Below are 16,053 nucleotides of genomic sequence, written 5' to 3'. Positions count from 1 at the left end.
CAAATAATTGGAACCTGGTTCATCTGCATGTACTTCAAATCATACCAACAAATTACAATTTAAAGCGCTTTATTCTTTTTTTAGAATAACAGGGTGCCAATGCTGCCATTTCCGACAAATTATAATGGAAGAGAGAAAACCTTTTTTTCTAGTATATTATTTATAACTTTGGTAGTTCTTTAGAGGTCGGACATTTCAAAGTACGGACACTATCTATCAAAATATTGTTTTACTCTTTTATAAGTCCGGTTTTCGTAGTGGAGATAAAAAAAAATGGCATTCTTCAATAGTGATTTCGACATTCACCTCATGATTTTGGATATCGTCAATGATATCACGAACCAACGAATTAGTTTTGCTGTGAAGATAAAATTTCATAGAATTCAAGTACGATGGGATGGGTATGGAATAGATTACCTTCATGCCTGGTTTGAAATCAATGCTAACATCCTGAAGGATAGCAGGTAGGGTAGCCGCATACCTAGCATGTACTCGATTGTATAATACATGGCCCATCTCTGGCCAATTACGGCTTGGAGTAACAGATCCTGTTTTAAAATAAATGAATGATAGCGTTTGATTATATACAAAGACTTGATTTCAACAAGCCTACCTATCATGTGTGCTGGTACACTTACACCATCTTTCTCTCTCAAAAACACACTTCATTACAAGCTTCCTCATGGACATGTCAGAAGCTAAGTTTGGAATGAAAAGAACAACATTTTGGTTCAAAGTTTGTGTATCATCAAATCAGATTCAATCAGTATACAAGCTTTCACAAAGTTTATGTCTTTAAAACCGGTAAATATTCAATTTGGATGTACACCCTAGCACAATGTCCGATCTAGAAACATGATGTATAAATACATTTTATGAATGTATTAAACATTACACATTGAACAGCGTTGTAAAATTGTCCGTCAGCATTAGTGGCTGTTTTAGATCAATTGATAATTACATTTGTGGTATGATTACATCTTAAAGGAAGATGACCATACTTGACTACTTGAGTTACCTTGATATTTCTCGTTCTCTACCTTGGTATAGTACTTGATCCTCTCTACAGAATTCATGCCCAACTCGACACTAGTTGAATTACGAACAACCCATGTCAGGGAATATGCAGCCTAAGGAAGAGAATCAAATATCATGTAATCCTGGAAAGCTCATTAAATACTGGTTGTGCATTTTGATGTTGCAAATTTCAGAGATTCCTTATTTACAAATTTTATTGAATTTGATAAATGGTCCTAGCCCCCCCCCCCCCCCTCTCTCTCTCTCTCTCTCTCTATCTCGGTCTCTCTATTTTTCTTTTACGTTTCTCATTTCCTTTGCTTATGACCATCTCCTTCTTTTTTCAACCGTCTTAATTAAAATTACGTTGCAAAGTCTTAATCACATTGCTCCTTATTCTCTTCCAGCATTACTTCGCGATATTAAGTTTCCAGAAATAGTTAACAAAATGTGAAATTTATATTTACCTTGACTGCATATGTTATTGCCAAACCAACAAGACTAGCGCCAAAAGTAGCTGGATGAAGAGCCGAGGCAGCAAGACTAGTCAGTCCAGCTGCTAGAACAATCAGGGCTCCTATCACATCCTTTGTAAAATAGAGCAAAATAATAATGATAATAATGGTAATAAGACATTGATGTTAAAAGAAAAACGTTTCTAACAAATCATTTAGCTGATTCCGTAATCATTATTAGATAATTTACGTTCATTTTTCTTTAGTGCAGCCTCCTTCAGTACAATCATTAATCATTTATCAAGACCTTCAGAACAATGGAAGCAGGATCAAACATCACAAAGACAATAGTCGGCTTTTAATTCAATCTGAAGTTTTTTTTTAGGGGAAAGTAGAAAAAGAACTCACAAAATACAAATTTGATGTTATATTGTTTGACACACACATCCTTTTTCATTCAGGTGTTATGCACATGGCATTTTTAAATCGTAAATACAGATATATTGGTAAAAGTTTGAATACAAAAATTAATTTATTCTATGTTTCACGAGACTAAATGTTATTTATTAGAAATTGCTCCCTGCCTTCCCGAATGCAGCCAAGTTAATACGAATAGAATCAATTTTGTGTTGGTATAAAGATTATTCTTTCCCTCTCGTATTAGCTTAAATGATTTACGACATTTACCATATACCTTTGTATTTGAGCCACCCATTTCAAGTTCTTATAAAATCATGGCAAATTCCTGTAGAGCAGCTTTGTAGTTAATAACAGGCATTTTATTACCGTCAATAAAAAATCGAATTCAAACGTGTACGTCGGTCATATCCATCGCCACGATAACACAAAGATCAAATGCAGTATGAGCACCATTTTAAAAGTTTGATCTCTGAATGGAACGTGATACATACCAATCGGATCCCCAGCCATCGGTTACTATCTTGAAGAAAGCAGAAAGCCACGTGGTTTCTCTCTATTTTACGGACGATATTCTGCTTGAATCTTTTCTGAAGTCTGTAAAAAAAAAAATCGTCTCACATTAGAAGGGAATGACACTATGGGAAAATGAATGAAAAGAGAAGGAAATGGCATATTTATTTTAACACAGTAGACGAGTAAGCATGTTTGTTTTTACACATTCTTTTATATACAATGACATGAGAGTTTCGTATGTATGGTATTGCCTATACTTACTCATCGTAATATATCTGGTGAAACCCTTTGAAAAATCCCTTATCTACAACAAAAAGTCTCTTAATTACCTGTAGGCACGAATAGTAGACAAACCTCCAAGCGACTCAGTAAAATGGGAGAAGACGGGTGAGGTGGAAATACTCACCAACCGTTGCATTTCCCTGTGTTATTCATTTGAAAACAAAACATTCAAAGTTTGATCATTTCTTAATGATAATTACCTATTCACACGTTAGGTCAACATGTTTTAATGTGTACAGTCTACATAGAAAAACAACAACAACTTAATGATAATGTAGTATTCATATTGTATTCTAATGTAAAATATACATACGATTGTGATATTGAAGCTACTTTTATATTACTACTACTACTACTACTACTACTACTACTACTACTACTACTACTACTACTACTACTACTACTACTACTACTACTACTACTACGACTACCACCACCACTACTAGTACAACAGCTACTACGACCACTACCACTACCACCACTACTACTACTACTGTTACTACTACTACTACTACTACTACATACTAATACTACGTACTACTATCGAAACTGCTACTACTACTAACACTTTTTCCATATAATGCCTCTATCTCTGGTGAAAAGTGAACCCTTTTCATTATGAATATTGTCAAACAACACACATGATCACTATGTACTTATAATACAATCATTCCCCACCGCTGTGACAAAAGAGGTACATGTATCTCATGATCATAACGCTAAATCATTATGTAAAAGTTATTAAAACCCAGCATCAGTTTCAAAACTTGAGTTTATCTGTATATCCTGCCATCGATTGATTTTATTGACCGGGGCCTTTTTGTTTTTTGTTTCAGAATATATTTTATTTTTCATTCAATAAACCAAATTTAACACTATAACTGAGGAAAAAAAAAAGACATTTTGTTACATATAAAATCATTGATTTTGATAACTTACTTAATATAAAAAATACACCAAAAAAGCAGCTACAACAATTATATTAGTTATAACATTGAATAAAGATGAAATTAAAATGTTCTTCCTGACCCCCTACCCGTTGCACCCTGCCCTGCCCAACATAGCCTCAAATCCCCATCCCCTTCCTACCCCACCCTCCTCATCCATTCTAACTCCCTCCTCCCTCAAAAACTACCTGATTTGCGATGGGGACAAAACAAATATTGCCTTTAGGCTTTTGATATTTAGAGACAGTGAGCGTGAGGGTAAGGGGGCATCTCATGTAGATAATATATACGTAATTACAAATAGTTCTTGTCAACCAATTTGGCGTCTCACTACATCTAGTACCCCCAAATAAATATAGAATCAAAATCAAAAGGAAATCCTAATTTAAAGTAATACATAAAAAAACAAAATCTATCCCAAGCTTTATAAACAAACCTAACTGCTACATGACAACCACTATACATGCCAATTTTCCCACTTACCTTGAGCTATCAATAAAGACTTTCATAATTAGCATGTAAGCTAGGACGATTGGGATCATAGCCACAATGAAATACCAGGAGATGATTGCATTAATTATCACTCCAGCCATGGTCGCCAAGAAGAACTTAAATGTACCCAAGATGAATGGTCCTTGGGTCTACAACAGAGAAGGAAAATTGAAAATGTATTTGTCTCGTGTCATTCGGCAATTTTTCTTTTTCTTTATTTTCTACACTTTTGTACTGCAACGAAATGTATGGATGCATTGTTTGTAAGACGACACAATTACAAGCGTCATGCTTTCACAAATTATCGCCTCTTTCCGCCATGTATTTTGATGTAAACATAAAGTTTATATTTGCTTTTTGTAATAAGGAGGAAAAAAATGTGTTTGATTTTTAATTCTAAATCTGCCAAAAAAAAATCCTAAGATGAAAATAAATTATGTTTTTAGATACTAAAGGCACTGTTTGAAAAAGACAGAAATTCGTTACTCTTGACAATATTTTTTAAACCTGCTTTAGATGTTGCATATATACCTGATCGAGTTTCTGCATGTCAGAAGCAAAACGGTTCATGATTCGTCCAATCGGGGTCGTGTCAAAAAATCTGCAAGATAATGAAATCATTGGTTAGACTGTTGCTATAACATAAAGAAAGAAGTGTATCACTCTAAACTTTACTGTCTTTGAATCAGAGTTGTACCATAAAATGTGAATACATTTGAAAAAATTATCCGCATGTTTATCGCCACATTGGCAGACAAAATGCACACACTATGTTTTTGAAGTATATTACATGCTGCTGTATAGATTCACATTCAAATTATAGTTGTCATTTCCAGAAGTACTATGTAGGGGGGGTTGTCAATCACCAAACTTTATGACTTGTATAATGGCTGATTTAAATCGCGCATCAGAATTTCGTTCGTCTGTGTGTTCGAAGTTTACTTTTAAATTATATCTTCTAAGGTAAATATGAGGGGTGTGGGAGGAAATCTTATCATCTCCTTTACACGACTCTTTCCCCTCTCCCATCATTTTCTCTCCTACTAAAAAAAACACCTTTAGGTTACCATACAATGTGTGTTTTTGTGTGTGCGTATATGTGCGTGTGCATGTACGTGTGTGTGGGGGAAGGGGTGGAGACACAGTAGGCATGCCCCCCCCCCCCCGCTGATCGTATGTGATCATCTTGCAGATATACCGCTATGACAAAAGGGATGAATTATGGTCAAATGGAATTAGATCTCTCTAAAATAAGTACTCACCTCATTGGTGCCCTCAGTACTCGAGTTAGCATTAAATTATGTAGATTCTTTGAGGTTTGGACACACTGAAAGAGTAGAATCATTGTCCATACCATACACAGGACCATATCAGCCGCATTCAGAGCACAGTATACACCGATATATCTCATCAGCAAAGCATTGCTTTGTTCCTGCAAACAAAGGAAACAATTGATGTCGATTTCCCACTGTCTAGATTTTTTTTTAAATCCGATGTGTTTACTTTTTTTGGTAAAGGTTTATCGTTGATTTCTTCCTCCTTTGGTGTCACTTCAATATCTGGTGTCACGGATTTCGTTTGAGAATGTATATATCATAGAAAAAACCTATTATTAGCAACGCACTTTCACTGAAGATAGTACACAGTGTAACGAACTTTTCTTCTCCCATCAATGATGGGAGAATTATCTTTCATCCCGTGATTTAATTTTGACCAATCGTAGCGCAAGATTCTTTGTATGAGAAAACGATTTCAGATACATACAATTATTATTAAATATTGAAGTCATGGGCTTACTTTAATTTATTTTATAATGTGTAATAATTTGATCGTAGCACATGGATATTCATATATTTATGTGTCAGACTCGACTTGTTCTTTGACTTTGTGTACATTATTTCCACCATTTTTATCTATCCGTTTGTATTTTTTGATTTGCATTTTAAAATCTAACCTCAAGTTTTGGTTGCAAAAAGGAAATAATAATACCAAAACAAATGATATGTAAGTCCCTAAGAGAAAACAGATTGGGATGTATAGGCCTACTTACAGCTGTTGCATTGCTGGGTAACTTGGCACCAGCCGATGACCAGACAGAAAGCCAGAATTGTGTTCCAGCTTTAGCCACGTTCTGAAGTATGGCAAAGAAGCAGACGAAGAAGCCTGGACATAATCCAAACTGACATAAATAATACCAGTAGTATCGAAAGGATACAGAACCACGATTCCTCTCCTCCGATTTGATCAATTTGCTTGAAGAGTCGTCATTTTGAGGACGTTGATCTAAATGTTAATAATGACAACAATTGATTAATTCAAATCCACACCCCTTCTTCTTTTGGACTTGAAGTACTAGCAAAAAACAGCGAATAATTTCTATCATATCCAGAGTTTGGTGAAAAATCGTATGCCATAACATCTTCTTATTTATGTGATTTTAGGCACAAAAATCATCTAAAACAGTTTAAAAAAATAAATAACACTATTTGTGCACAATGAATTTAATGACTTCCTAAATATGCATTAGTCAGTACTGTGCCAGGAATGGAGTCGTGGTGCAAGTATACGAAACGTCAAGCCTCTTTGTCTAACCCATTTTGATTCTATAAATAGTACGACTATTTCATTGGTGATCTATTTTTACCTTTCTTAATCGTCGATATTTGTTTCTTGAGTACTTCGCGTTCTTCATCTGTTGAACTGCAGTATCCGACTTCTAATTCTGCTTCATCGGCCGCTATGAGAGATAGATTCCAAGACTCTACAAGGGAAGGATCCAATTTACCAATCTCTCGCACTGTTCCTTTCCTCGCTATACATCCGTTTTGGAGAAAGATCACCTGAGGACATCATCACAATCGTTGTATGTGTCATTCTTATATTTTATTCTTTAATCAAAACGATCATAACAATAATATTGCACATATTAAAACCGTTTTCAAGAAAGATCCCCGAAGGACATCGTTACAATCCTTTTGTTTGTCATTCCTATATTCTTTCTTTATATTAATCAAAACGATCATAACAATAATGTTGCAAAAGTTTAGACTAAAGAGACGTATTTGTTTCGACAAACTAGAAACAAATCGATAACAATGTTTGGACGTAACGTTTGGCTATTTTCACTTATTTAATGTCTAAAAGATTTGATGTCTTTCCGCCTCGTCTACATCCTTTGCGGAAATCATTCACTATATACAGGTCACCATAGTCAGACCTGATAAGAAAGGTTACAGCATGGAGATCCCTCCAAGTAACCCTTGGATCATGAGATCTGGGGGGCGTTTCACAAAGCCTTTTTGCAATGACAAATGACAAACATCAGTGATAAATCTGCTGATAGCCAATCAGAAGCATGGATTTCAGTAGCTTACAACAAAAACTGTCGTTTGTTATTGATGACAAGTTTTATGAAACGCCCCCCCCCCCCCAGTTGTAACCGTTGGATCATGAAATCAGTTGTAACCCTCTGTGCGGATGCATATACATAGTGGTTCATCCACGTCGCATCGTTATTATGTCGATTTGGTCCGATGTATAGTCCAAAGATTCATACCTCTAACACGAAACCTAAACCTTATTTTAACTGTCACGTTAACCCTAAATGTTAAGTGGGACATGTGACTTCGGACAGCAAGCAAAAACAACCCCTCCCCCTCCTAAAAAATGAAGAATTGAACCTGCACAATCTAAAGACCAAAATAAAATGTTAAACCACCATATAAAAAGGTAAAGTTGTTCTTTTCGAAATTTCAGAGTAGCACCTTTTACACGCTACAGATAGTGCTGGATCCAGCATGTTCAAAGTGTTAATATATCATTTTGAAAAAGCGATCACTTCTTGGCCCTTTTAATTTGTGATTTAACATTTGAGTTTTTAGAGTATATGGAAATATCACACGTGCAACCTAATCGGTCGTAATATTAACGGACTGGAAGACCAGTGGCGGGGACGTAAGACCCGTTGATTATCCCCATTACTGAAGAAATTCTGGAAAACGCCCATGCCCCCTTAAAACACAACCATTAGTACACTAAAGAATAAATATGTACGTTTCAACTTTAGAACCAAACAGAACCTGGAAAATATGATATTTTGTATGTCAGATTTTTTTTATTTTATACCCCTCATTTTTTTTTTTTTTTTTTGCATTGCGATTGTTCAGAGCACGAAAAGGAAATAATTTCATTATAAATTTGAGAGGCGTGAGAAAATTTACTAGTTGACATAGTATAGTAAATTCCGGAATCCACTTTTTCCGCCGATCACCGATATTTCTGCGTTCGATATCTAAATTTCTTCAATTTTTTGGAGTGCAACGAGCGCGCAAGCTAAATCCCCCGCCTTAAGTTTCTTCAGCCGGTATATTGTGCATAGCCATCGGCAGAGTTCCCGCACGGCGTGCGCGTAGGCTATAGTAGTCATAGTTCGACAAAATGGCTGCTTCCAGTAGTGACCGTGGTGAAATGGCTGCCAACTATCCCCGTTTTTACCTGTTAGATGTGGAATAAAAAATTTAACGAAGGATGTGACAGCGAAAACACGAAGAAACTGATCAGGTTGGGACTTTCTGTGTTTCGGGATTTTTGTACGGAAATAAAAGCCGATTTTGATGATGATCTTGTGGATAACGAAGCCCTAGACCTCCTTCTCTCGCAGTTCTACGATAGAGCTCGGAATCAGAATGGTGAATAATACAGCAAGAAAACAATGCAGGCTTTTCGATTTAGCCTTCAAAGGCATTTCTTGGCGTCAAGAAATGTGGACATTACCAAAGAGGAGTCGTTTTCGAGAAGTGGGAAAACGTTCAAATTTCTGTGAAAAATTTAAAAGCAACAAGAAAAGCTGCTGTGAAACACCACCCTGTCATTCCGAAGGATGACACGACGATGATTCTGCAAAGTCTATATTCATTCTCTGCCGATGGTCTCCAAAAGAAGGTTTTCCTTGACACCATGCTGTATTTTGCTAACAGAGGTATGGAGAATTTAGGGAACATGACGCCAGGAGATTTTGTCCTCCATGAAGCCGAAAGAAATAACGGTGAGTACTTTACACTCTGCGATATGCATGCCAAAAAATTATGCAGATGATGATGATGATGAGAGCCAGGCAGGACAGATGTATTCCTTGCCGGGAAATTCCCTTTTCTCTGTAACCAGCCTCAAAGTGTATCTGTCCAAAGTGAATAATGACTGAATGGCTGTGGCAGAGGCCGAAATCAAAAGCAAAAGAAACTGATGCTTCGTGGTATGCAAATGCACCGCTTGGAACGATTACCGTGGGCTCAATGTTGAAAAAAATCTGCCAAGAAGCAAGCTGCAAAATGTACACAAATCACTCTTTGTGAGCTACTAGTATCTCTCTTCTGGACGAGGCAGGATATCCATCCCGAGACATAATGACGGTGTCTGGCTAAAGAGCCGAAAGTTATATTAAGAACTACGCATGTACAAGTGAAGCCAAGAAAAAGATGATGTCAGAAATGTACTCCACAAGCCCGAAGTCCAGTGGCAGTGCAAATGTTGAGGAACAACCATCTACATCTAAGACAACTGTCACTGAGGACATGATTGCTGAGCCTGAGACTAAAACATGCCATCATTAAATGATAGTCAGCTGGGGCGAGTTTTCGATCAAATACCCGATCAATTTCCATTCAATCCACAAGGGCAGCCCACCACAACGGTCACTACTGGGAGCACCACTACCAGAGCCTCCTACACGATGAACGTCATTAAAATCGACGGCCAGAATATCACTTTCATGGCTGTACGGTCAATATTTTCAACAAGTAAAACAAGGAAAAGCCATCCATGTAAATACGTTCATGTTTCTGCTTTGACTTTGAGACTTTATATTGGATTGTTTGACGCTGTTACTTGGAAGTTCTGACAATTAAAAACGTGTTTTTGTAAAATTCATTTGACTTGAATTTTGATTTTTCTGGAACTAAGGAGAAGGAATTTTAATCTGGTAAGTCATTCACCTGTTCTTCCCTTTTGATTTGATTTGATTTGATTTGATTCGGTTTATTGAAATAAAAAAACATGCAGCTGGGAAGCTGAAATTATTCAATTTACAAAGTCAATGTACACCACAATAAACGATCAAAATATGAATGACTAAAATGTACGACTATAAATCATGCATAATGAAACAAAATGCGAATCAAATATTACATCAAAATCTAAATATATTACAAACATTAAATCGAAATCTAAATATATTACAAATATTACGTTAAAATTTAAATATATTACAAATATTAAAAACATTAAAAACCTTAAAAAACATTAAAAGAGAGAGAGAGAAAAAAAGAGAAAGAGAAAGACGGAACTAGAAAGAGGAATAGAAGGAAGAAGAAAAAAGAAAGAAAAGTTGATCAGGGAAAATACGAAAGATTGGAGGAGAGGGGTAGAGAGGGACAGAGTAGAACAAGTAAAATAGAAAGAGAGAAGAATCTCTGCCAAGTGCACCTCAAGTTGAAATATGATTTAAAAAGTAAAAATAACAGATTTAAAAAAGATTTAAAAAAAAATGTTTGACAAAATAAAATATCAACGTCATTTAAACAAATTCGTTAAAGTCAAAAGAGTAAAGTTATGCCAATCCCGCAACACATAAAAGTTCAATGCAAAAAAATTGTATCTCAAAAGGATTATAATTATGTAGATTTTAAAAAAATATAAAAAAGAAATAAAAAAAGAGAAGTCATATTCACTGTTACTATCAAAGCATCAAAGTACATGTAAGAAAAAGAATGAAAAAAGAAGAAGAAAGAAAAGAAAATTATGTATTGTGTGAAGAAAGAAGAAAGGAAAAAAAAGAGGGAAAAGGTGATAATAGCTGAGGAAAGAGATAATAAAAGAGAAAGAAGAAAAGAAAAAGATGAGAACCCAAGAGAAGAGGAAGGAGAAGGGGTTTCACACAAAGCATGGGTAACATGAGAAAGCGCGGAGTGTAACAACCTAAAAGTACAAGGATAATATTATCAAAAAGATATTGCACGAGGGTAAAGTAATATGAGTATATTACACTGAAGAACAATAAAATCAAAGTTATAAGAGGAAAGATGCAATATGTCAATAACGTATTAAAGTGACTCGGTAACATTGTTGAAGGTTGATGAAAAAAATTGCTTAATTTTGGTATAAAATGCTACTTACTATATTCCTTCTACTATACTAACCCTCTGACATGCAAAAAATCCTGAACAAATTCTCAAACCACAAAGATATCTATGGTTTTCTTTGAAGGCGTCGATGTGAAGCACCCTCTAACAGTGATTAACAGTAAATTCTCCCAACCATTTTTGAATTTTCCCAACCGTTTTTCCATGATAAAAATACATAAAACAGACTATAAAAATCTGTCAACACTTAACTGTCTGGAATGGAATGTAGAGCCATTTTATTGCTTTGTGACGATTTACATTCACCTAAAATGTAATTGAATTGTCCTTGTCTTGATGCTGAACAGGCTTTGACAAGTAGCAGAATAGAAATGGAATAATATAGAGTCTAGGTCTAGTTGGGAGAATTAAGGAATCAATCAGATCAGTTTTTCCCAATTTGTAACATGAATAATGATCCGTTTTCACTCAAATTTTCAGATTATCTTTAATTGTACATCTAGCATTGAAGTCACTACCTTAGCACCACTATCTCTCATCTGAACAACGTTACAATAGGCGATAAACTTGCATGTACACGCATAGTGATACACAGTAAAACTATTAGCTTATAAGGGGGAAGAAAGAAGAAAAAAAGAAATGAAAATTGTGATGACACTACTGACATTTCAAGGAATAAAGAAATCATGCATCTTATAAATGATAGAGAGGAAACAGATACGAATTGAAGAAGAGAGGGGGAGAGGGAAGACAAGAAAAAAGGGATAAAAAATAGTGAAAAATAAGATCAAAGAACAGGGAATATCCATGATGAATAGATTTGCAAATTAATGAAACGGCATAAATAGTAACTTTCCCCGAGGCAGATTTTTATCAAATTTACCTCAAGGGAAAGTTAATGAAATATATCCTTGAAATGTCAGTAGTGTCATCACAATTTTCATTTCTTTTTTTTTTCTTCTTTCTTCCCCCTTATAAGCTAATAGTTTTACTGTGTATCACTATGCGTGTACATTTTTGTTTAATTTTTGTTTAATTTAGGCCTATCAGTATGCTGCTGAACGCTCACAGTACATGTTTCTTTGTAATAGTGATATGCTAATGTCTCATGAGGGATATAAAGCAGATATGTAATGTCTTTGTTGGGTCTAGCATACTATGAGCATTCAGAAGCATAAATATAGTAACTTTCCCTTGAGGTAAATTTAATAAAAATTTGCCTTAGGGAAAGTTACTATTTATGCCGTTTCATTAGCTCATAATTTTTGCTGGACCCTCGAAAGGTATTGTAGGACTATATTTGTATATTAGTAAACTAGCACCCAATTGACTGCTTTATAGAGTCCCAAATCCACCACTGACACCCTCACCTGATTAGCATGCTCCAAGTATTGGACCTGATGTGTGACAAGCACGACAGTTCTTCTTTCCTCGATCAAGAAATCAAGAATACCTTTGAAGAACATGTGACTACCAACGTGCACATCAAGGGCTGATAGTGGATCGTCCTGAGAGAGAGAGAGAGAGAGAGAGAGAGAGATGGATGAAGGTTCCTAGTTTGATGGATCAAAGCGAGCGTTCCTAAAAGATACAAATTATTTCGCGGTAAATCTATTCTGGATACCCCATTGAGCTTCAGGATGCTTTCTTTTTGGGCAACACATTTTATACCCAATTTAACCCCTCCTCCCCCTTCCGCAAACTCATATCTGACTATTATCATTAGATCAAGTCATAGATATTGCGATAGAGCACAACTTCTACCTACAGGTCTTAAACTTGACTGCACCACGATTGATCTATTAAAGTTTTTTTAATAATAAATATGCATGATTACTTCCGTGATAAATTTGATGATTACTTACCAAAAGGACGACATCATTTGAGCTATACATGGCCCTGGCTACACTGATGCGTTGCTTCTGACCTCCGCTCATGTTGATACCCTTCTCACCTATCTCCGTTTGGTCTCCCATAGGGAGGATATCAATGTCAGGCTGTAAACAACATGCTTCCAATATTGTTTGATATCTGCGATGGAGGAGGGGGTGGGTAATGAGATACAATATTTAGAATTCAAGATTAATATGTAAACTAAACGAGGTATTGTGTGCTTAACAAGCTGGAACGAATTCAAAAGAGATAACTGGCATGATAATATTTTTTTCAGTTTATCCATTGTCTTCAATTTCATTTAATAAGGCAATTATTATTTTCAGTTCTTTCATCTCTTTTCGCTCAAACCAATTTTGTTTAAGGAGGTCATCACATACTCTGCTTCCTTCTTCATTTTTTTTGGTCCAATCTAAAGCTGAACCTACAATTTTTGTGTTGAAACATTTTTGTTATAGAGAGAGGGGGAGGCATGCAAGAAGAATTAAGTGGATACCTTTTCTGGCTAAAGGGGTTTCCGAATAAGATATTATCCTTCAGGCTAGCGTTGATCAGCCACGCTGTCTGTGCTGCATACGCAACTCCGATCTTTTTGCTTGAAAGATCAACCAAACAAACGAGAAAACAAATTTATTTCAAATAAAGTCACAAAGAAAAAATCTTTTTGTAGATGATACTAGTACATTCTACACTCATGATAACCCCCAGATTCTTCTTAATACCGGGAATAATGAGTTACATTTCGTATGTGATTGGATACAGGCAGATAATTAAGTTGTCCCTTAATTTTTAAGAAAACTAACTAAATGATTTTTGGATACACGTTTAACACTTTACCTCATCATCATGAAATGAATGGTTATGAATTAAAACAGATTCTACAAAATGTCTTGGTTTTCATGTCGGTTGTAAAATATTATGGAAACTCACAATCGATTTTTTTTTTTTTTTTTTTTTTTTTTTTTTAAATTTGTAATGCCAATTACTTTTGAGAAATGTAGGGGTTACTAATAAACTAAAAAATTATTTTCTACTTGTATTTTACGAACATTATACTCTACGCTATGATACCATACTCAACTTATGGTATATCAGTGAGGGGGAAACTGTTCTAAAAATGAAAATTTAATCTGTTTTGACGATACAAAAGAAGAGCCATCGTGGATACACCATTCCTATATTTCATACAAACAATTGCATGTATTTTAAAATTAAGAGACTTATACACTACTTTTATTCATGTATCAACTGAAGCTGAATAGAGGCGATAGTCCCTCCTATGTTTGTAAAAAAAATTAAATTCATTCCTACCAGGTAAAAACCTATTTTCCTTTCTCCCTTGTTTTGAAAACAAAAAGTTATACACGTCCCTCATTTTGGAATAGTTTGGGCACAAACATAATTGAATCACTCTCATTATATTCCTTCAAGCTTAAGCTCAAGATTCCTTTTTAACCAATTTTGCCTTTCACTCCTCCCTTTCTCTCTCTCTCTTTCTTATCAGCCTTAGAAAACTGGCATACATTAATTGTTTCACTCGGCTAACCACGTCTACATGCACATATTTTTTATGTACCACTTCTATGTTAACATGTTATTCATAATGCTAATGTGTCAGTGACTCAAACTTTTTTGTTACGTCTTTCGTTAGTGCTATCGAATTCAGTTACAATATATTTGTTTAAGTATTTTATTCGGGATCCTATGAATTACAAACTTTGCTTCTTGATAAGTTCCCAAATTTCATATTATTTATTTTTCTATGTTACCTGTCTATCATTGTTTTATATTGTATCCTTTTTTTAAATCTTATGTATGAAACAATCGTGTTAATTTGTGGAATATGGAACAATAAACAAACAATCACATTAAACTACAAAATGGAAAGAAAATTATACTTGTCTCGTTTATACTTTGGCTAGACGTAAGAGAATTTGATATACATACATATATATATATATATAAAACAGTATACAAACAACTTGTAAAAAATAAAACTTATCCTATCTGAACATATAAATACAGCGTAAACTTGGCATGAACTTGAATAGTCTAAACATTATTTTACCTGTGATGTTCGACAACACCATCTAACGTGATCATCTCATCCAACATGGCCGACAAGAGAGAAGATTTACCTGCTCCAATCTTACCAACAATCATTGTAAGTCGACCTGTAATGATACAATGGCCATGGTTACCTCATCAAAATATGAAACAATTAAGCCAATAAACATTGAAACAATAACAAATACATCTCATTGCAGCAATTACTCAACGATAACTGTGTATACAAAACGAAAAAAATACAATTTAATGAAAAGCGCGTTCAGCTGATGCAATAGAGAATCTATTTTCTTATTAGTTTGTTCATTTGACATTGATTATTTTTTTGGTAATTACTCAAATAAAAGAAATGTTTGCCTTTTGTCTGGTAACATTATATTTCATGATATCTCATAATGAACTTTCCAAGGGTCGCGTCGTCAGTATAGGCCTAGAAACTAGCCGCGTTCACACGATGGAAAATTTGGTCGGCGTGAAGGTCGAGTTTAGAGCTAGTCAGCGTAAATATAGAAATACGCTACCCTCGAGTCATGTTAGCGCGTTACTGGTGGAAGAAATCCAGGAGTAAAACAGTCGGCGTATAGGTCGAAGTAGCTTATGCGACTATCGTTCAGACGGTCACTACACCGATCTTTAAAGTTGACCGTGTGGATGCTCTCACTTTGCACTTGGAGTATCGCATGGTTTGGATGCGGAAGCAGGGGGTCGACTCTTGCAGGCGGAAGTTACGCTGAGTAAGACTTGGTCGTTGGAAGGTCGTCACAGTGTTAAACTTGTCGTGTTTAGTGTTTGACGCTGATGTGATCACCACCACGCCAACATGGTTTGGAA

The 16,053-nt window shown here is 35.3% G+C and overlaps 2 protein-coding genes across 2 annotated transcripts in view; both read right to left on the bottom strand.

The window, feature by feature from the left end:
• Positions 1 to 311, bottom strand: part of LOC752863 (ATP-binding cassette sub-family C member 8) — a 20,471-nt gene extending 20,160 nt beyond the window's left edge. The window contains exon 1 of the mRNA XM_030999964.1: positions 307 to 311. Within this exon, the coding sequence (XP_030855824.1) occupies positions 307 to 311 (5 nt within the window). The remainder of the gene's footprint in view (positions 1 to 306) is intronic.
• A 38-nt stretch (positions 312 to 349) lies between these two features.
• LOC105437528 (ATP-binding cassette sub-family C member 9-like) overlaps positions 350 to 16,053 on the bottom strand; it is a 39,082-nt gene continuing 23,378 nt past the window's right edge. The window contains exons 13-27 of the mRNA XM_030999963.1: positions 15,224 to 15,329; positions 13,652 to 13,750; positions 13,128 to 13,293; positions 12,633 to 12,770; positions 6,771 to 6,966; positions 6,177 to 6,409; positions 5,389 to 5,558; positions 4,658 to 4,727; positions 4,118 to 4,275; positions 2,735 to 2,827; positions 2,384 to 2,486; positions 1,485 to 1,604; positions 1,019 to 1,130; positions 418 to 548; positions 350 to 358 (exon numbers count right to left, since the gene is read on the bottom strand). Coding sequence (XP_030855823.1) covers positions 350 to 358; positions 418 to 548; positions 1,019 to 1,130; positions 1,485 to 1,604; positions 2,384 to 2,486; positions 2,735 to 2,827; positions 4,118 to 4,275; positions 4,658 to 4,727; positions 5,389 to 5,558; positions 6,177 to 6,409; positions 6,771 to 6,966; positions 12,633 to 12,770; positions 13,128 to 13,293; positions 13,652 to 13,750; positions 15,224 to 15,329 — 1,904 coding nt within the window. The remainder of the gene's footprint in view (positions 359 to 417; positions 549 to 1,018; positions 1,131 to 1,484; positions 1,605 to 2,383; positions 2,487 to 2,734; positions 2,828 to 4,117; positions 4,276 to 4,657; positions 4,728 to 5,388; positions 5,559 to 6,176; positions 6,410 to 6,770; positions 6,967 to 12,632; positions 12,771 to 13,127; positions 13,294 to 13,651; positions 13,751 to 15,223; positions 15,330 to 16,053) is intronic.

Source organism: Strongylocentrotus purpuratus, unplaced genomic scaffold, assembly GCF_000002235.5.
Source record: "Strongylocentrotus purpuratus isolate Spur 01 unplaced genomic scaffold, Spur_5.0 spur5_scaffold_6, whole genome shotgun sequence".
Taxonomy (NCBI): domain Eukaryota; kingdom Metazoa; phylum Echinodermata; class Echinoidea; order Camarodonta; family Strongylocentrotidae; genus Strongylocentrotus; species Strongylocentrotus purpuratus.
The sequence above is the reverse complement of the archived record's forward strand: the minus strand, read 5'-3'. Positions and strand labels throughout refer to the sequence as shown.